Source organism: Stylophora pistillata, chromosome 11, assembly GCF_964205215.1.
Source record: "Stylophora pistillata chromosome 11, jaStyPist1.2, whole genome shotgun sequence".
Taxonomy (NCBI): Eukaryota; Metazoa; Cnidaria; class Anthozoa; order Scleractinia; family Pocilloporidae; genus Stylophora; species Stylophora pistillata.
The window spans coordinates 31,176,391-31,197,294 of NC_142529.1; the positions used below are offsets into that span (position 1 = coordinate 31,176,391).

Here is a 20,904-nt window from a genome sequence, read left to right on the forward strand (position 1 = left end):
CCTTATCTGAAAATGTTTATCGCATCTAGAACTAAGTATGGGATCATGTTTACTGCAGGTGCTCTCCACTGATATATCAGTTGAGAGTCAGTCAACACTTGGGTGACACTTGGTCGATAGTCAGTTGGCACTTGGTTGATGGTTGGTTCACAGCTGGCCGATACTTGGTTGAGACTTGGTCGACAGTTGATGGTCAATATCTTTACCGATACATTGACCGACTGTCAGCCAAATGTCAACCAACATATCGGTCAAATGTTAACTGACTCTCGACAAATAATTATGTCAACCGATGTATTGGTTGAGAGCACCTACAGTAAATATGATCCTTAATAAGTGTAACAGTTGTATTATGGACCCAGTTTAGCAGCTAAGCAACTGCAACTCACGCAAGAGCATCAAATGTCATATAAAAAGGGTCATAGATACTGATTTCACTTCTAAAATAAAAAAAAAAACACCATCTTCCTTGTTTCAGTTGTAATTTGCATATAGTTCAGTCAATGTAACATAAATCATTACTGGTAGTAACTGATACAGACATATCAGAATGATAATAACATGGGTCATCCAACCTAATTAGTCACACAAGCAAAATTTCAAGTATGTATAAAAGAAACCCAAAGTACCTTTGTCTCTATCTTAGTCAACTTATTTAACATTTAAGAGTCATGATTCTCAGTATTTCAGCACTGACAGCTCTGGAAATATCCAACCTCTACGACCTTTTAAATTTTCTACTTTGTCAATGGCAGGCTTAGCAATTTTCAGGGTTTCAGAACTAGGGTTTATTTTAGAGGTATGCATATCAGAGGGGTGTGAGGGGAACCTTCTTTTCAAAAACTTTGTAAGAGCCAAATTCTTTATATTCCCCCTGATCTGTTGTATACATTTCTTGGTAGAGAACTTGTAATGTTTAAAGATGGAAGCCGACATTCTCAAATGGAGGAAAATGTCACCAGTACATGACAGTTTTTGTTGGGAAGAGGGAGAGGGGTAAATTGCAGGCTGATGAGAGATAGGAAGCATACCAGAAGCTTGCTGTTCTTGACAGAGGGGGCCCATTTAAAAGGAGATCTACTGGAGTGCTTTTAGTTATTCACATGAACAGGTCATGGACAGTCAAAGCTGATGGGAGACCCTAGAATAGTGCACTGGACTCCGGGTTGAGAGGTCTGGGTTTGTGTACTGGCTGGGTTAGTGTGTTGTGTTTGTGGGCAAAACACTTTACTCTCACAGTGCCTCTCTTCACCCAGAAGGACAAATGGCTTCTGCCGAATTGTCGGGGGGGGGGGGGTGAGTGGTAATACTCCTAGTTGGCTGTGTGGGCCAATAGGCCCCTTACTGGAGCCTTTACAGTAACTCACATGAACAGGTCATGGTCAGTTAAAGCACTCCTGAACTCTTCCTGTGTGGGAGCCTTTCCTGTGATACCTTGCCATCCATCTTCGCTGCAAGTGACAACAATTATTCATAAACATTGGATTATACAAGCATTTTGATTGGTTTGTACTTGTGATCTATTAAAAAACAGATGCAAGAGTAATGTCACCATCAACAACATTTTGCTTTCTTATTGTTTAAAACCATTACATGCTGCCAAAATGCCAAAATCAGTGACACACTTGGCTGGGCTTCCTGTGCCACTTTTTTATTCTTACTACATTTTGATGTCATCTGTGATCTATTACTAAACAGACACACAGCAACATTGAATCTATTTGTTCAGTTTATAATATATTGGTGTTACCTCTCTCAACTTGTATAGCCTAGTTTAATATATAAGAAACACAACATCAGGTCTTTCTTCTGTTTCATTTGCTTCAATCGTTTGCTTGTGTTTTGTACCTTTCAAACCACTTCTGAAACATTTTCTGGGTGTTGGGTAGGTTATTCTAAGGATTGAGTCCATAGAATGTTTTCTCAGGATCAATCTCAGGCAACTGTCTTTGACACGATAACTATCAAGAGAAATGCAGAAAAAAATATTAACTGACAATGAATATCAAGGTATTAAAAAGCTAAGAATCTGGCACAAAAGTTGTTGTGGTAGGCAACCACATTTCAAAAGACCTTCATTCAATTCAATCAATTGACAATTTTTCCTGTATGCTTACCTTGGCTAATAGATAATGAAATGACAAACATTTTTTTGTATCAGATCACAACTTCTTTTCATAAAATTACAAACCATTATTGTAAGGGAGAATTATGCTCCAGAAACCAAATGAGCCAGTTCTTTACACAAGGTCTAACCCAAACCATGGTTTACACAATCAGTGGGCATCAGGGTTGTTATAATTAATTAAAATAAATTTCTTTCCACTGTTGACAGCATAGCAGAGATAAAAATCAATATGGTTCTGGGAGAAAACATGACAGTTGTTTGAGAAACAAGTCAGGTCTTCAAACTTTCAAAGACCTCTTAATGAAATGTGTACCTTGGAAAAAAGAAATTGCAGAGATGGGACCCTTGTCACAGGTTGGTCAAACAGGATGGGTATGCTTTCCCATGGAAGATGCTGAATATCCTATGAATCATAAAATACAGATCAATTTGATTTATAGATATGCCAGAAATTGACTCTGGTTTCAAACATTGTAGAAGAGTACGTCCCAATACTGAATGAGTTGATAAGTAAGATCTGCTACCACAATTTAGGCACACATCTTGCAATTACAGCATATCTGTGCATGCCCATAAATCTACCTTAGTGTCTGAACACTTTGAATATAATGGTGAGCAACCAGTACCCATTACACTAATGTTGCAAATGACCACTTTTTAAACTAATATGGAATGTCAGTCCATTACGGATGCCTTTCCTCCCACCCTTGTGTTTGACTAACCTTTGATTCCTTGACAGTTCACCAACATCTATTTACAAAGAACCCACATATTGGTTGTTCAGTTTTCAGGTCTTCGGAGCTAGAGCTAGAATACATTTAATGGCTGATTACTAAACAAATGTAAGACCTAAAAAAGCTGGTTCTTACTTTTCCAAGAGTTAGGATTACAGGATGACGAGGAATGTTCTCTGCAGAGTGACCTCCAGACCTGAGAAGGAATTTTGTCGTCATCAATAGTTTCTCGAGAGTACAAGTAATGAAGGTAAGAAAGAAAATTAACCTTTATGTTCCCTCGAACCTGTTTATGCAGCTTTTCTTGTCTGTATCTTCAAATAGCTTGTCAGTGAGGTTCTGAACTTCATCAAGTAGCTGCAACATGCAATGTGAGAGATCATGAAATGAGAGATGATTACTTAAGGGCCAAGGATGAGGAACCTCCCTTTGTCTCTAGTTGCTAAGACTAAACACATTCTCCTGTCAGGCAATTGATGATGATAAACCAATAGAGTGCAATTTTATCAAACACCAAATAATCAAAACAAAAATAATCACAACAGCTTATTGCAATACAGGTTGAGAAGAAAAAAACCAGAGGGTTGCTATGTCTGGGAAACACAAGTGGACCAAATTACAATTTAGTTAATGTAAGTAGTTGCTAAATCTGACTTAAGCCCTTCATTAGAGTGAAGAGTTAGCCCTATGCTTTGACAAAAGCAGTGAAATTCCAACTTACTCTAGACACTTGATTATGAATTCTTTGATTGCAACAAAATTTTCTTGTTCTTACTTTTTCAAGAGAAGGTAAGGTAGCATCCATGGCAGTAATTTCAATCAGTGCTTCAGCAGTTTCTTTTCTTGACAAGCAAAATGACGAATCTATGAGGACCTACAACAAACAAAGGACACTTAATAATAAAAATATTAATAATGACAATGGGATTTAGCTGGGGGCATTCCATGAGGTGGTTCTTCTTGTCCACTGGTTTAAAGTGAAATGTTGAAATGTTGGTTTTTGTGGAGGGAGGAAAACCAAGGAACCTGTACAAAAACCCTTGGAGCAAGGACATACCGACCCACATACCACATATGACACCAGGTCTGGGAATTGAACCTGTGGAACAGCAGGGAGGTGAGTGCTCTTGCCACTGAACCATCCCTAGTTCCCATTCGGTTACTATGCAAGGTTTTGCTACTTCAATTGTCATCTTTGGGTCAAGCACCAAAGATGGCACACAAATCATAACAAAGATTGATGGACAAAACATTTTTCATACAATCTGCCATCCTTATAACTCGGGAAACTGTGATTGATTCATGCACAACATACCTCAAGCAAATGATTATCAGGACAACATCCACACAGGATTGAAACTTTCTCTTCCAACTCTCTGGCTAAGGATGCTATTGATTCACAATACTCTTCATCAATAGGCTGACCAAGAGGAACTCCTCTCCATCTTCCAAGCCAAGAACCTTCAAGTTTCTCCAAAAGGTTCTAAAGAAATGACCATAATTATTACAATTTAGACTTTCAGTTATGTCATAGGAGAGGATACACATTCATGGCTCGTGAGAGTTGAAATGTTGATCACCTTCATTCTCCTGTCAAGCCTTGTCCTTAGTGTCCACCACTCGGTTGTGTTGTTAATATTCATGCTTTTGATGCTGTCATTCATTATGTCTGTAAATTCCTCCAATACACCAGACTGGAACAGCTTTGAAAGATCCACAACAACTTTGTCTCCCTTTACAAAATAAATTGTTTCAGTCAATAGTTAATTAGGTTAATTTACTTCGCCAACCCTGTTCTTGTGCTTTTATCATTACTTACAGACTTTCTAGTGGTTAAATGAGAAATTATCTACTAGTAAGCTCAGGTTATCCCCAGTGTTTTGTCAGATATCCAGACAGTTTGCTCAGACGTATTTCTAGTGATCTTCTAGAATAAAGAGGTATTGTGAGAGTTCAGTGTTTTACCCAAAAACCCCTCATGGTGACCTTGGACAAAGCTTACACCTGCACTACAGAATCTCAACTGACTGTAAGCTACTACCTCCTCCAACGTAGAGGTGAGAGGTCCACTCTCCCTAAATACAACAACAGAGTAACCGCAATATAACCAAGTTGTTACAAACACATCGACATACAGTGCAATCCTTGTTCTGTGCTTCTCCAGATGTTGTGTTAATCTTAACCACAGCAGGATCACAGTCAGCCCTTACCCTGCAGATCAGCAGTTCTCTGTCCTTGCTTACTGGATGTGTGAAGGTTTCCAAAGTGCAAACAGTCCACTCTAGAAAACAATAATTCTAATTTCTTACCTTGTCAATATCACACTATAGGATTATTGCCAAAATTCATTATTTGCTCAACGGAACAAATTAAATTTCAGTTCTACTTGTCAAAGGAACTAAAAATTCATGGCAAATGTAATCATCCATGTGTAGCATGAGCTGAAGAATTGGGAAGAGTCAAATGAGGTGGTCTGGTAACAAAAAGTTTTTAACAAAGTAATTTTGCTTAAAGAATTATGTTAAATTAGTGATAATTACATTTCGCTAGAAAAAAATATTCTCCTGTTATAAGAGTCACACTGTTCTACAAACCAATCCTGAGAAAGTTGAACAGTTAAACACTTTCTTTGAAGCTGGTTTGGCTGCATAACACAGCTGAAAGCTCGCTATTGCTTGTAAAATAACTATAATGTACCTTTAGGCATGTTCTGCAATAGGGAAATTTCTTCAGGAGTGAAGAGACCGTGTTTGTATCTCTCAGTTGCACACAAGGAAAACTTCATGATGTTTCAAGTCTTGACCAGGGCAGCCAGTTTTTGATGAGCAGTATTAGTTGAAGAGTCATCAAATGACAAGGAGGAAAGACGTTCTGCAAGCTTCACCAGATCTCCTTTGTTTTCCTAACAGACAAAAAGGAAATAACAAAATAAAGAGAAATCTACTTGTAGATTTATTAAGTTCCCTGCTCTGCCATCCCATGTTCTAGTTCCCTGTTGACATCCCATGTCTTACAGTAGTTCCCTGTTCTGGCATCCATGTTCTAGTTCCCTGTTCTGTAATCCCCTGTTCTGGCAGCCATGTTCTAGTTCCTTGTTCTGGCATCAAAGGTTCTAGTTCCTTGTTTTTGCATCCCATATAAAGGAGCAGATAAACTTTGAGTCACTTAGTGCCACAGTAATTGGGGATACCAGTAAACACGGAGAGTTGTGTGCCATGTCTAAGAGGTAAAAGCATCCAACTGGTTTTCACAAGGTCACGAAAAATCTCTCTCTTTTGTATACATAACAAATAGAAGTCTATCAAATGCAACAGTAGCTACAAGTACTCACAAGCAAAGGTGTTATCATATATACCAAAGGTTTAGAAAAATCCTTTGCTATTCTCCTAAAATAACAAAACCACAGGGATTCAATTGAAAATATCCCTGGTCACTAGTCAGTGAAGTCATCTTTAATTAATTTGAGTTGAAACTTCAACTTAAATTAACAAAAAGGATGTAAACTTTGCCATTATCTTTGTAGTCTAGATGAGTCTTCTAAAAACTATTTCCAAATTAATCTTTAGAGGTAAACAATTCCCCCTTGGCATCTTTACTATAGCTAAGATATCTTGCTCTATGGGGACATAAGAAGTTGAAATGAAATTTGTTTATACATTTGCCGTAATTGCAAAAAAAAAAAAAAAAGAAAAAAAAAATTGAAAAATAACTGTTTTGCTGGTTTGGACAAGGCAAATTTACCAATTACCAGCAGATTAATTCAATGTTGAATTCACATCAGGGGAATAAAACAAAAGAAATTAACCCTTCATTTTCAGCACAACTTCATGTTCAGCAAACAATTTTTAAGATCTTACTTTATTCTCTTTCCTGTTCTGGTAACAGCTTGATGTCTAAGAGTAACAGACAAGGACAGTTAATATTATCCTCAAAATTCTCTCATCTAAAATTTTGGATTGATGCTCCTTGACTTTCTGATCTAGTGTGGGTCCAAAAGTTTAACAGAGCTTTTACTAAACATTAATAAATCACCTGTATGGTAGGCAAAATTGCCTTGCTAGTGCAACACCATCCACAAACTGCCTCAAAGCTTCCCTCACAGCTCCCTGATGAGCATACAGCTGACCAACTTGTAACAGGGATGAGAGCAAGTCATTTAGGATTGACAAACTAGAAAGGTTTTGGCCAGAACTTTCTGATGCGGCTAGCAAATCTGCACAAACAAAAGGAATAGATGCCAAAATATGTGATTAAAAGTTTAATAATAAAACAGAAGAAAACTCTCCCATGTTTCAGGCCAGTTTGATTGCACTTTTCTCTATATTTTAATCAGGATAATAACACATCCAATTACAAGCACAACTCTATCTCAAAGCCTGAATTAGGATTGCAAGGTATTGCCAACCACATGATTTAGGTATATATTATCAGGGGCTTCATTAATGTTTTCTGCAGGAGGGAAACTGGTTTTCACAGGCAGGCAAAACTCTTTGAACTGAACTTCTTTATAAGATAAACTTTCCTCCAGACCGTCAAATCAGGTGGGCAAAACCGTCCTCACAACCGGTCAATTTGCCCGGTGCCTGGCCCTTAATGAAACTCCTGTATTATCCCAGTCATCAGAACACATTGTCTCTAGTAGAAGCTCATAGAAATCAGGGGCACTACTTTGCAAGCAGGGCTCTGCAGAATTGTGTCAAGAATAAAAGGAAACAAAAATTCCTCAATCACCTTACCCAACAAATTTTCCTTTTGCTTGTGTATCTGTTTGCCAGTACAAAACGCATCTAAACCAAAGATTTCTTCAGCCATTTGTGTTAGTTTATGAAGTGCATCCATAGCCCATTCCAGGAGTCAGTGAACCAAGTAGAGGATCTCAACAATGATAATACTAAAAAAAATAACTGTCACCTGGGAATTACTCATAAACTCATGAATTGATTCACTGATCAAAAATTATCTGGTTGAACAGACTGTTTTGTTGGTACTAAGTCTGCCTAAATTTTCACAGGTCACTTGGCGACGGTTTATGAAAACAATGAAATAAAAAATCAATATTGGGGAGCTGGGATTGGGCGGTGGTGAGGTCACTCGCCTCCCATTAGTTCAATTCTTGGACCTGGTGTCACATGTGGGTTGAGTTTGTTGTTAGTTTTCTTCCTTACTCCAAGGATCTTTCTAGGGGTCTCCAAAAACAAACACTCCAAATTCCAATTAGACCTAGTATCAGTGGACAAGAAGAGCCATCTTATGGAATATCCACTGCTAAATTCCCATTTCCATTATGAAAAAGTTACTGAATAACTGTGGAGAAGAGTAGATCTAAGTTTTGGAAAGAGGAATTTCCAAAGAAGAAGAGTGAACTTACCAACTATTATCTTAAATTTGTGGATTGTGGGTGGGAGCATTGCATATTCACAGCAAATTGATTTCCATCTGGCTTTCAACAGGTGGGACTTGTAACTCTTGTGTGTGAAGACTTCACTCTGCAGTGCTTCCTTCAGGGAGACCTCCCCTTCCGAATACTAAACATTAATCAATGAAAACCACGACTGACACACACATCACAAACTGAACAATCCCGTGTTTACACGTACTGACTATTATAGACCTGTTTAATTGGTATTTCCTCCTATACCGTATATTGTATAATATACATGAAAAAATTTCTCAGTTCTGATTGGTTAAGATGAACGCAGTTTTCAGTTAATTCAGTGCAGAAGAGAGTTAATTCAGTACAGAAGAGGGTTAATTCAGTGCAAAGAAAGAAACAAACCAGACATTCTGATTGGTCAGAATAATTGGTCAATGTCAATGTCAAGGTCAATGTCACTTGCAGGATTTCAATAAATAATTTTTGCATGTGATGCATGCGCTTTTCTTCCGCGTAGTTATGAGAAGCTACCTCGTATTTTTTCATGTATATTATTAATACATAATCACATGATTTTCTCGTGCAATTTGGAATAAATAATCACTTGTAAATGTTTTCAAAGATCACAAATTGCACTCACCCTATGGGCTCATGCAATTTTGTTAGTCTTTGAAAAAATTTACTCGTGCTTATTTATTCCAAATTGCACTCAAAATCATGTAATTACTATACAAATTGGATTTCCCAGCTGCTCTCAGAGGCTAGCTGGCCCACAGTTTCCTTGCCTAAAGCTATTCCAAGTTCTTCAGCACAAAGAAAAATCACCAACTTGGAGCTAGAGTACCACGTATACATGTATGCCTGCATGATGAATGCTTGTTTAACCCTTTGACTCCCATGTCAGAGACCAAGACAGGAATTCTCCTTACAACATCAGTACAATGTCAAGCAGACAAGTGAGGAGAATAAAGAAAAAAATCAATTGTAGAGGATTATTTAGTTAATCCAATACCAAATTTTCCAAACTTACATCACGAGAAGTGTTTGGCAGACAGTAAGTAGAGTTAGTTAAAGCAGTGATAGGGTTAATAATGATTTTGATTTTTCATACCTTTCCTGTGACTAGCAAATAGTGACTCTTGGCCAACAAGAACTGAACCCATGAAGTACTGCAGGGCTCAAATCTATCAACCAGGTTACTTGTATGAGACAGAATAATTGAAGCATGTGACAAGTCCAGAATGTCACACAATGAGTGAACAGCATCACTTAGGGCACACAATCCATTATCCAGCATATCTTTGGTACCAACTGACTGGGATATACTGGCAGCCATGCAAAGAGCACTAGCTTTTTTTAAGGGCTGCAAGAAAACAATTCATTCATTGAATGAATAAAGGGGGTAAGATTCTGATGGGAAACTGTTGTAAATTAAAATAGTAAATAGTTTCACTGATAAAATACATATCAAGTGTTACATATAAAGTGTAATGGGCTAAAATGTGTATTAATTACTTACAGCCAAGTTATGCTTAAAACCAAGTCTATTAATAAAAGAATTTTTAAAACGCTCAGTATTGCAAAGCGGATATAAATTATTGGCTTAACTTGCCTAAGCCTAAGGGTAGCAGAGTTAATCCTGGGAAGGGAGTGGTGCAATGGAAGATGTTCCCACACGCTTAATTTTTTGAAGATACCCATATGTTGTGCTGCATCAGATGGGGCAGATGGGGGGGGGGGGGGAATTATAAGTACATATAATTTGGTTTCATCAGCTGAGTTGATAATGTACATGCCAATCGGATGCTGAAAACAATTTCTGAAGCTGATGTTTCAAGTATTAACCCTTCACCATTTGCTCTGATAAAGGGCTTAACCGTGGAATATCAGCTTTAGAAATTCTTTGCTGCGGCCAATTAATATTTATTAACCCAGTTGATACAACCAAATTATCTTGTAATAACCTCCAACAATGCAGAACCTACATTATTCATTACACCACTGATAACAAAGGGAAGGATCCTCACTGTATAAAATTTACCAGTCGAGATAAAAAAGACCTGACTGGAGAAAATCATTCTTTTCTGTTGAGTGATAGCCTTTTCCTTCAATTACTTAAATCTCTTAAAACTGCTGTCATTTCTTGTACCGAAACATTTTTTTAACATTTCCATTGCCATGGTCGTGTTGTGACAGGACTGCATGAACAGTTAATTGCCTGTGGGAAATCCAAATCGTCACCAATGAAAGTACGTAGCAGGTTTCACCTGTTTTAAAAGCCCAAACATTTCAGCGGTGATAAGCAAGTAATGATATGTCTCTTCAGGATTAATAAGATGGTCCAGGTCAACCTAGAACATAAAAAAAAAATTCAGTGAGAATAACATTCATGCAAGATTAAATGTATTTTATACAGTGGGAGATGCTGTAACCCAATGGTTAGTATGCTGCACTGCGGGTCAAGAGGTCTGGGTTTGAGAACTGGCTGGGTCATTTTGCTGTGTCCACTTGGGCAAAACACAGCTTTCTTTTCTATCACGTGCCTCTCTGTAACCAGGAGTACAGATGAAAAGCCTGCCAAGTGATAAAATGCTGGGGGAAGGGGATAACCTTGCAATGGACTAGCATCCCATCTTGGGGGAGTAGTAATACGCCTAGTTGCTTAGCCCTTTAACGCCCAGAAATGATTTAAGCATGCATCTTCTCCCTTTAAAGCCCATACATGATTCAACAGGTAATGAGAATACTTGAACTTATCATGTAGAAGTTGTTCTCTTGATCTAACACCAAATTCTTATAACTTATTTACAAGGAAATGTGTAGCAGCTAGAGGGGAGAATTAGTGATTAGGTCTTGGGATTTAAAGGGTGAATTCAATGGAAACCAGGATAACCTCGGGCTGGGTGGGCACTCTGTTTGAGTGCAGACTTAGCACAGCATTTAAATTTTAGTAATCCATAAATCTTTAATGGCACATCTTTCAAATTGTTTAAGTACCTATCGTAAAACGTCTGAAAGTATCAAAAGCTGATACCTATTTAGTTCTCACAACAAATTCCCCATGAAAGAAAACTGTTCTTGGAATTTTACAGTTTCACTTGTTTTCAAATAAAGAATTCTCACTGCCAGTGAAAAAATATTAATGTTTTGGAAATTAAAGTAAAAAAATATATTACATAGCCCTAAAATGCTTTTTCCAGGAAACATTTACCTTTCCACTGGTGTCTTGTTGCAGTGATTTGGTCCTTAGTGACGTCCACATTTCCAAAGCTGCACAAAGTGATTCCATAAATGGTTGCTCCAGGCAGATATCTTCTATCTGAAAAGTTACACCAACATTTCATTTGACAGTCTGATATTTTGAGGGAATGAGGTGCTTTTGGGGATGCACCGGAGGTGCAATGTCAGGGCCCCCTTTCCCTTCTGCACAGTCCTCCATGTACACGTACAGGTACAGTATGTTGTTGTTGTAGAAAAACTGACTACAAAATTCATGTCTATTGTAAAACAGGCACATGACTTTTCATCAAAGACAACAATTTGTTCCTGAAAATGTGTTGAACAAGGAACAATATAAAATCTGTATAAGTAATGTTCACACTAGACTTCAAATTAACTGAAATCAACTTCTTGCCCCAGTGCGTCTCTTTGTTGGAGGCACACTCAGTGGCCTAACAGATAGCCTGCAGCCAGCGCGACCTCAAGAAATCCAAATTTGAGACCTGGGTGGGTCATCAAATTGTCAGATCAGATCTTAATCAAAAAAGTTTCCAGTACTTTCCTCTTCTCCTTCATAAGTGTCAGAAAGCTCTGGCCTTGCTGAAGTTGCTCTCTCATTTACTGCATCTTTGTGCTCAAGCAAAGCCTGCCATAAATATGCAGCACCAAGTCTATCCAGCAAACGTGAATGCATGTTTTTCTCCTCATCCTGACTATCTGTTGAGTCCAATAACTGCTCTAGAGTCTCCCTAGCTTCTTGACAGTACTGCGGTGCAGATCTAAAGAAACTCAGCTACTATTAGTGTCGAGCCCTGCAGTGTCTGCTCAACGCAGGTCTAGGTTTCTTTTGATGCAGATTTGATGTACTTGAAAGGGATCAATTTTTTTTGTCCCTTCCCATCAAGGTGTCTGCTGAGTAAAGATTCATTTTAATAAAAGTAACTGACAGTTTGAATGACCAACTTGGTCCTTTCAATAAGAAGATGATAAAAATTCTTCACAATTAATAGGAGACTTGGTCAATCCATGGTTACCATGCTGAAATCCAATTTAAGAGGACTGTTTTGGAGTCCTAACCAAGGCCACTGTGTTTTGTTCTCAGGCAACCCACTCTAGTTTCATACTGGCCCTTTCCAACCATGAGTATGGATTGGTAATAGCAACTTAAATGCTGTGGATTTACAAGCAAGGGCTCGAAATTAATGGTAACCCATTAACCAATGGTTAGTAATTTTCAACGTTTGGTTACTAAAAATTTGTCCAACTAACCCGACATGGTGAGTAAAATTTTCTAACATATTTAAACATCAGTAGACCTCAGGGCAAAGAGCACGTAGGCCCGACTCTCAGAGGAATACTTAGAATACTCAGGTTGTTAAGTCAACTTTAACTCTTTTTAGAGAATGTGCTGTAGATGTACTGTTCTTGACTAATCATGGTAAACAAGAGGGAAATAAAATAGGTGGATAATTGTCTACGTTTTTGAGGTCACTATGCAATTTCAGCTACTCTTTAATTTGTCCTAGTTGTTATTATCAAAATGTTCAATATTTGAGATATCGTAACTTGTGAGCTTGGATACCAAACTTTATTATTTGGTTAGTAAAAAAGATGTCTACTAACCCGAAGGGTTAGTGATCCAAAAATTAAATTGGAGCCCTGCCTGCCATGGACTAACATCCTGTCCAACAGCACTAGGCCTTTCAGGCTGGTAGCTAAGAAGTTAGGCTACTGGCTGAAATTTCAAGTGAGGTGGCTCAAAGGCGGTGAACAATTGTAAGTGTACAATGAAATATATGAAGTTCATATATTTTGAACTGCGGTATTAGATACGCATGATGCACAATCCTCGCAGTAGATAGTGCTATTGCTTAAATACACTGTAGCACTATTGCTTAAATAGCGCTATCTACTTCGAGGATCGTGCATCATACGGATCTCATACCGCAGTTCAAAATATATGAACTTCATATATTTCATTGTATCTAATTTATCACTTTCACGGGTTTATTACGAATCAACTTAACGGCCTGCTCCCAGTTGGCTTGTTAGCTCAATTGGTAGAGCGCTGCACTAGTATCGCAGAGGTCTGTGGTTCCAATCCCGTACAGGCCTGATTTTTTTTTCAGGTCTGATTTTCACTATTGCTTAAATAGCACTATCTACTGCAAGGATCGCGCATCATACGTAATTGTAAGTGTGTAACCTTGGAATGGCCGGTTGTGCTTTACCAGGTGATTGCTGGCCAAAAATCCAGCTGCCGACTTCCACTTTTCTTCTGGCAAATTTCACCAGCAGCTGACAGTTAGCAACAGCCCTGGCCTGTATGTCAGCTGTTAACCATTAAACCTATACAGGATAAGACACTTACCTCTCTTCTTCAAGGTCTACCTCTCCTAAGCTATGCAGGGCTATAGCAAGTTCTAATGCAGCTGATGCATAGTGAAACTCATCTTTGTGAACAACGTACCGCTCTCTCAACTGTTTGATGACAGCAATTTGCTCTACTGCTGTGTCATAGCTGAAAAAGTTTGGAACAATTCAATCAAACATTTTGGCAGGTACAGTTGTACTTCACTTATGAAAGAGGAAACCATAAGAAGAAGTCAGAATGTAAAAGAAGGTATTTTGTCACCTTTTGGTCTTGTAACAAGCAAGCTCTTCCTGCAAAACAAAACAGAGCTGGCTTCCTTCTACATCTTTTGCATCTTCTTGCTCTGCAAATGCACTGCATAGGGTTCTGAGAAGAAAAAAGAACCAAGAAATTTCTTCAGACAGTTTCCAATTTACTCAATCTTACTTTAATTATGTAATTCTTCAACACCATAATGATTATATCATTTTGTCTTTTTTTATCACTATGCCTTATCTCTCCAGAGTCAACCTTAAAAATATTAGAATTCCCCCCATTTTTTTCTTCCCTCTTTAAATTAATTTTATCTGATCCTTTTGAAGCCTTGAACGAGCCAATAACTAGGATTTTGGTGTATTGAGGTGAGGAATCTGCCACATTTCAACGGTTATGTTATGATAGTGCTTGAATAATTTTTATTCACTTGCCGCAATGCATAAAAAACTCACTCCTCCCTTTTCTGATGCATCGCAACTTGTGAATAGAAATCGTTTGAGGGCACTTCCCATGGAATAATCCTTATCTTTGCTGCATGTATGTATGTTCTGTTTGATTATGAAAACAACATGCATGTATTTGATCAAGTTTAAACAAATTAAAACCAATTTTCTGGAGTTCTTGTAACCTTTTTTTTACACAGTATGATCTGACATCTGCTTAAAACTCATAAGCTTTAAGTTAATCGACATCAAAATACTAATATTTATTTTGAACTCTATTGCAAACCTGCATCTCTCAGACTGTTTTTCTCCCTCCTGTAGATCCTTCACCAGCTCATGTTTCACTGAGACCCACTGTCTGACTGGCTGTTTTAGGGTGTGGGCATCAGAGGCTGTTTTCAGTGCTACCAGGACCACAGTTGAAGCAGTCTTTAGTGCATCCCTGATTCTTCCGGCTCTTCTTTGACAGTCAACTAGCAAGGCATACTTTGTGAGTAGCTTCACCTGAAAAGTATTTTTCAAACATTGCCAAATAAACATTTTCAAAACTCACCATGTCATTGTTAGCCAAAATTAGATTTGTGATCAGCAACTTATTCTACATTCACCCTTTAACTCCCATGAGTGACCAAGACAGAATTTCTCCTTACTGTATCAACACTATATCAAACAGACAAGTAATGAGAATAAAGACAAATACCAATGGATAAAGGGATTATAAGTTAAGCTAATACCAAATTCTCCAAACTTAGATCATAGAAATTGTGAAGCAGACAGTAAGGAGAATTATGAATGAAATCTTGGGAGTGAAAGAGTAATAAGTTTTCCCCTCTTACCCACTCTTGTTCCTATTTGGTTCATCGCAAACCTGTTTCATTTTTGTACCCATAGCAAATTGACCTTATGAGCTAGAAGGCCTATCTTGTCACAGCTTATTTCAGTTTCAGAATCATGAACTGATTAGGAGTGTTGGTGATTCCCCCTAGAAAGAATACCAGTTCATGAAAAGGTTACTCCCCTCTAGTGCTCCACACTAATGGTAGCCAACTAGCCACAGACTAGTGGAAATTCAGTTTTGGCTAGTGGTTTCTGCTTTCCAACAGCCAGTTTGGCTAGTAAACAAACTACAATTGCTGTAACATCTAAGATGTCACTGGCCACTTGGCTAGTAAGTTGAAAAGTTCAGCACAAAACTTTTTGTCAAAGTTTCCCTTAAAGTCTTCCAAAACCCCTTTATACTCCTGTGCTGGGTTGTTCTTTACTTCTACATGTGTTTAGCTACCAGTAATTAAGAAATTTGTCGAATTCTGGCAGTTGTTGACTGTATGAAAGGACCTTGTTCTAGCTTAGAACACCTGCTTCCCATAAGACAGTCTTGAAACAATACTTGAATGTAACATTTTCAGCGAGGAAAACTCTCATGTATAGGGTCAAACCATAGTTCAACTGAACTATTAATTATTTCAATAAACTTTAAATTATAGTACCTTCATCAATTGAACAGACTTTACCTCTTCAGCTTGGAAAATGATTTTCTCTTCTGTTTCAGCTCCAAAGCTACAGATTTTTAACTCATCACAGGGAAGAGCCAGCAATGGCACTCCGTCAGTAAAACAGTCACTTTGATAGGACACACAGCCTACATGGTAAACAGTACTACCCAGCCATCACAGCTCATTAAGAGATAAAGGAATATCAGGGTCTTCAAGAGCATCGTGAATAACCTTGCTTGCTTGCTGTGCAACTGTAACACATTCTCTCAGAATGTGAATTCTGTGAAGAAAACAAAACTGTGAATCAAAAACTGCACTTTGAATGACAACATACAGTTGTACTTCACCCATCACCTCTCACAAACTGACTAGTAACAAACAGTAGAATACTTTCCTTCCACAAGATAAGGAGTTCTATTTGACAATGGAGACCATCCATTTATTCGAAGAGAGAGTGAAGAGAGCCCCTTCTCCATTTTTCCACCATCATAGTTTTTCCAGGACTTGACCACTTGAATGAACTTGAGCAAGTCATTAGCATGACAAAAAGCCTGGTCAAACTGACCCTTAGATATGAGCTGAACAATAATCAAATAAATTGTCTTGCCAAGTTGGTCCAGTGAAGGAATAAACTTGAGATATTTACCATTCTGAATAGATACTGTGTCGCTGAGCAACGTACTCACTAAACAAAAATCCATAGAATTGTATATTAGTCAGTAATCATTTTAATTTTCACATTACTTCTAATGAAGGATAAGTATGAACTCTTACAAACAAAATTAACATTTTTCAACCATTTTAAGGAAGTTGTTCATTAGTATTTTACTACTACTAAAGTCAGTATTGTCAGTTCACCAAAATGATCTGGGGTGTTCTAAGAAGGTATACAGGTGTATTGTTTCCCACTATCACACAACTAGAAACTATATTTCGTGTAGGAGACAAAAATCATTTTGAGATTGATTATCAAAGATAAGAAATAAAAAAAATTCTGAGGTTTCTTCAAGTCTCTTTTTTATATTTGGATGCTTGGAGAGGAAGGGACAAAAAAAGTCCTAAACATTCAGGGTTCTCCTTAAGTACTGGCCACCATTTTAGAACATAAAAAAAAACTACCTTGATTTTGAGTTGTGAAAAAACAGCAAATTTTTTGAACAAACAACTTCCTTGAAGGCCATTTTCGCATAAACATCCAGAAAAATATTTAAGGTTAAATTACATTTTCATGCTGGTTGAGCACCCATTCAATCTGTACCTAGCTCATGTTTACCTAGCCAACCAACTATCATATCACTTTGCATATACTTCCAAACAAATGCATAAGATAGAATTTTAGAGCCCATACATTTTAAATAGATTAAGTACAAACCAACTCAATAGGGGGTAACTGGGTCTTTATTTCCTAAGACCATATGTGATGCTCCCCATGACAGGGAGGTAAATAGAAGAAAAGAAAGAAAAAAAATTTTTTGCAGATTTTTACAGAGAGAGGAAAACAGGAAGACCTGGAGAAAATACTCTTGGAGTGAGGACAAGAACCAAAAACTGAGTCAACCCACATCTCATGCCAAGTCCAGGAATTGAACCTGCATCACAACATGGAGGGGGGGGGGTGAGTCCTCTCACCCCTGTGCCATCCCCTCTCCCAGAAACAATACTTTGTGGGCAGCATGCCCCAAGATCCCAGAATGCATGCAACTAACCATATACTGGCTAATAGCCAATCCTTTTTGAAAACTCTGTACACTTATTTTGCAGCTCTCACTTACCTAAATTTGAGGAGTTTGTGATTTCATCAAGGTGCTTCCCTTTTGCTTTGACTTTTTTCAAAGTCTCAATAGCACATCTCAGAAACTTGGTTGAAAACAATGTGTATTTTGACACAGATTCTTCTGCAACTTTGCAACCCAACTTGCTGCCATTTTTGGCATTCAAGGGTGATCGTAGCAGAGAAAGATAGTCCTAAAAGAAAATTAGAGAATTGCTTCATAAACATAATCATGCCATCTTTCAAAATGTTGTTTCATGTACTCACAAACATATTAAATATTTCGCCTTTTTTAACCCTTTGACTTGGGGGTGACTAGCATCTCATTTCTCCTTACAATGTCACCCCCAAAACACACATAATTTGAGAACATGAGAATAACGGAATTGATCACCAACGGAAATGATCACCGAGGAAAGAAGCTCTCAATTGTTGAATTAATTCTACTTATTGTCAGTATCTTTGGAAATGTGTAAAGTTCAGTTTGCAAAACAAGTGTATTACATGGGTAAAACATGCATTCTCCCGTCGATGAAGGCAAACGAATACCCTTTCCATCGATCGTGCGCAATTATTTTTCAGAAGAATGGTATTCCACATTTACTAAAATTCAATCGATGGAAAGTCAACATCGTTTCCCTGTAGCTTGATGATAATCATAAAACTGCACAAAACTTTAAAAGCTATCATAAGCTTGCTTTAAGGAAACATAATTGCAAAACTATACTGGCGAAGACGGACCTTGGTGTCTTCAAACAAATCGTTTGTTTCACCATTCAGAAGCGCCTTCAGAATTCTTTCTCCCTCCATGTATCCAAGAGGTCCGTTCCATCACAGGTTTTTCATCGTAATGGCTCTTGAAGAAGGTCCTCACGGATACTTTAGTCGTGAGTTCCCGCTAGTATTGGTGAAACACCACTAATCAAATCAAAAATGGCGCCTTCTTTTTCACAGGATTCCATGTATGACCCCGTAAAATGTCCTGAGCTCGGTATATATTTTCAATGTATTCCAATGTATTCCAATGTATTCCCATACATGGACTCCTAACCCAAAACTGGCTGTGTGGAATCAAAATTATCTTCGTTTGTCAGTCAACTCTTCCACACATCCGGTGAGAAAGAGTAACATACAGTCACTTCCATAGTGTAGTAGATGTAAAAAAAAAATAAAAAAAAACTGTCCGAAAAGTATGCAACAGGCGGACTTGTCTGGGCGGTAAAACTTCCACCGGCTGCCGCAGGGTTATCATTTGTGTGATATCATTAATTTTTTTGTTTACAGCACCTTTATTGACCAATATCACTGTATGATTTTGGTGGTTCTTGTTTGTAGAATGTCGATACCATTGTTCCCCTGTTTATGCGTAACAGTGGGAAAGAGCAAAATGTTCAGTTCCTATTGAAACTAAAACTGTGTGTGTAGATGTATAACGCAAGTGAACACTTTATTGATTTAGGAAGAACTCGCGGCAACAAATATTTTAGAAGGTGATCTCTTGCACTCAATCAATCAATAATCTTTATTTATACACGATAAGTATTAAAAACGACACTTCGCTTGTGGGGTCGTGTCTAAATAATTAAGTAAGATAACTAATGAATTAGAGAATAAATAGGATATACCCAGCTAAAATCATATCGCTACTTACTACTTGCAAGTCGAAAACGATAAAAGCTTAAGCTTTTATGCACATCAAACTTTTATGAGAACAAAGTGAGGTGCATTTTGATTGTATTTGTGCTTACACACTGGAGTCTAGAGAAAAGCCACAGGTATCAGATTAACCTTGGTAGTGGTTAGAACGAGGACGTGTCTGTCAGGGTAAGATCGTTTCTAACTAAAAAATTACCATATGAATCTTCTCTTCTTGCTTTAATGGAACAAAGGGCTGTTGTAAGAAAATTCTCCCTGATTCAACTCTGCTATTAGTATGGAACAAGATCACTCAACAAATGGACAATCAAGTAGCAATTAAGCTTATTTGTCCATGCCATGGAAAAAAAAAACCTGAATTTATGTAACTGTAGAGTTCACTAAAACAACTTCGAAACAGGAATCAGAAATTAATTATTCAACAAACTTCTTCAGCAGCAGATCTGTAAAAAAGTTTTTATCACTGACACACAATTTATCTTCTTAATTCATTTAGGAAGGTTTTGAAGGAGATATTTGTGGGGGAGCTACAGCCAGATGAAACAGTAGATGCCATGAGAGAAGCTAGATTGTTATCCAATGTAGGTTTAAATTTTTAGCTCGTATTAAACGACAGATATGCAAGAGAGCATAATGTACAACAAGCAACATATACCCTGAACTTAAAAAACTTAAATTTGTCAAATGAACATCCAATATTTTTTTACTTTAACTGAAATAACTGAGACTTTCTGAGGTTGCCTAGAAATGATGAATTGTACACTGCTCATAGGGGAAAGTTGGTATGTGGGAGATTCAACATGGTGAATACATTTGGTCACTATATTGGACGGGTGGAAGATCTCGGACAAGTGATAAAGTGAGAGGCAAGGTGGGGGGGGTTTCTGGTTTTTCTCCTCCTCTTCCCTCCCTTTTGGTTTGTCACTCCTCCCAGATCAATTCCACCCATCCATTATGGCAACCAAATATATTTGCCCCCTTGAATCTTGCATGCACACCAACTACGGCCTGCAAGCAGGCTAGATGAATTGTGGACATAGAAATAGTAAAAAAAAAATTTGATGTAACTTGTGATATTCCCTACAAGTATTGTAGCATAGCTGTTTGGGAGAGTGCTCTCAATTCCCACTGTCTTTGTAACAACAAGTGCCAGATTGAATTTTTCACCTTTTTTTAGCTAAATCATCCTAACATTGACAAGTTCTTGGATAGTTTCATGGATGGAGAGTTCTTCTGCATTGTTACAGAATATTGTGAGGTGAGTTTGAATGTTTATGTCAAATATATCTGTCTTGATTTAAAGTCTGTTTTTAATTTGGTGATACACATGTGATGTTACTTAGCATATCATGATATAGTGACTGCGAGATCATCTTCTTTGTTCTTTTGTTCTCTCCCCGCCTCAATTTAATTCATAACTCAATATTTACACATTGAAAAGCACACAGCAACTGACA

General features: G+C 37.7%; 4 protein-coding genes across 10 annotated transcripts in view; 1 reads left to right on the forward strand and 3 right to left on the reverse strand.

Annotated features, from left to right (window-relative positions):
• Nucleotides 1–1,362: 1,362 nt before the first annotated feature.
• Nucleotides 1,363–6,013, reverse strand: LOC148721182 (separin-like). 2 transcript variants are annotated; one of them, XM_088739856.1, is made up of 11 exons: nt 5,877–6,013; nt 5,560–5,764; nt 5,073–5,143; nt 4,443–4,595; nt 4,178–4,345; nt 3,638–3,736; nt 3,149–3,219; nt 2,998–3,058; nt 2,442–2,531; nt 1,849–1,961; nt 1,363–1,451 (listed from the first exon to the last, which is right to left on the reverse strand). In XM_088739856.1, the coding sequence occupies exons 2-10, from the start codon at nt 5,645–5,647 to the stop codon at nt 1,896–1,898; spliced, it is 867 nt and encodes a 288-aa protein (XP_088595982.1). In that variant the 5' UTR covers nt 5,648–5,764; nt 5,877–6,013; the 3' UTR covers nt 1,363–1,451; nt 1,849–1,895. The 2 variants fall into 2 exon arrangements, with proteins under 2 accessions (XP_088595982.1, XP_088595981.1); XM_088739855.1 differs by having other exon boundaries at nt 4,998–5,143.
• Nucleotides 5,960–11,667, reverse strand: LOC148721183 (uncharacterized). 2 transcript variants are annotated; one of them, XM_088739853.1, is made up of 9 exons: nt 11,448–11,667; nt 10,504–10,587; nt 9,348–9,599; nt 8,231–8,387; nt 7,599–7,649; nt 6,895–7,075; nt 6,720–6,755; nt 6,194–6,248; nt 5,960–6,081 (listed from the first exon to the last, which is right to left on the reverse strand). In XM_088739853.1, exons 1-9 carry the CDS (start codon nt 11,523–11,525, stop codon nt 6,028–6,030), a joined length of 948 nt encoding a protein of 315 aa, XP_088595979.1. In that variant the 5' UTR covers nt 11,526–11,667; the 3' UTR covers nt 5,960–6,027. The 2 variants fall into 2 exon arrangements, with proteins under 2 accessions (XP_088595979.1, XP_088595980.1); XM_088739854.1 differs by lacking the exon at nt 6,194–6,248 and having other exon boundaries at nt 6,010–6,081.
• A 4,508-nt stretch (nt 11,668–16,175) lies between these two features.
• On the reverse strand, nt 16,176–18,682 carry LOC148721184 (uncharacterized). Of its 4 annotated transcripts, XM_088739858.1 has the most exons (4): nt 18,533–18,682; nt 17,793–17,985; nt 16,667–16,705; nt 16,181–16,300 (listed from the first exon to the last, which is right to left on the reverse strand). In XM_088739858.1, exons 1-4 carry the CDS (start codon nt 18,599–18,601, stop codon nt 16,287–16,289), a joined length of 315 nt encoding a protein of 104 aa, XP_088595984.1. In that variant the 5' UTR covers nt 18,602–18,682; the 3' UTR covers nt 16,181–16,286. The 4 variants fall into 4 exon arrangements, with proteins under 4 accessions (XP_088595985.1, XP_088595984.1, XP_088595983.1 ...); XM_088739859.1 differs by lacking the exon at nt 16,667–16,705 and having other exon boundaries at nt 16,176–16,300; XM_088739857.1 differs by having other exon boundaries at nt 16,194–16,705.
• Nucleotides 18,683–18,728: 46 nt separating this feature from the next.
• Nucleotides 18,729–20,904, forward strand: part of LOC148721185 (serine/threonine-protein kinase Nek11-like) — a 3,841-nt gene continuing 1,665 nt past the window's right edge. For both annotated transcript variants that reach the window (XM_088739862.1, XM_088739861.1), the window contains exons 1-3: nt 18,729–18,905; nt 19,944–20,028; nt 20,625–20,705. In XM_088739862.1, coding sequence (XP_088595988.1) covers nt 18,796–18,905; nt 19,944–20,028; nt 20,625–20,705 — 276 coding nt within the window. In that variant the 5' untranslated portion in view covers nt 18,729–18,795. The remainder of the gene's footprint in view (nt 18,906–19,943; nt 20,029–20,624; nt 20,706–20,904) is intronic.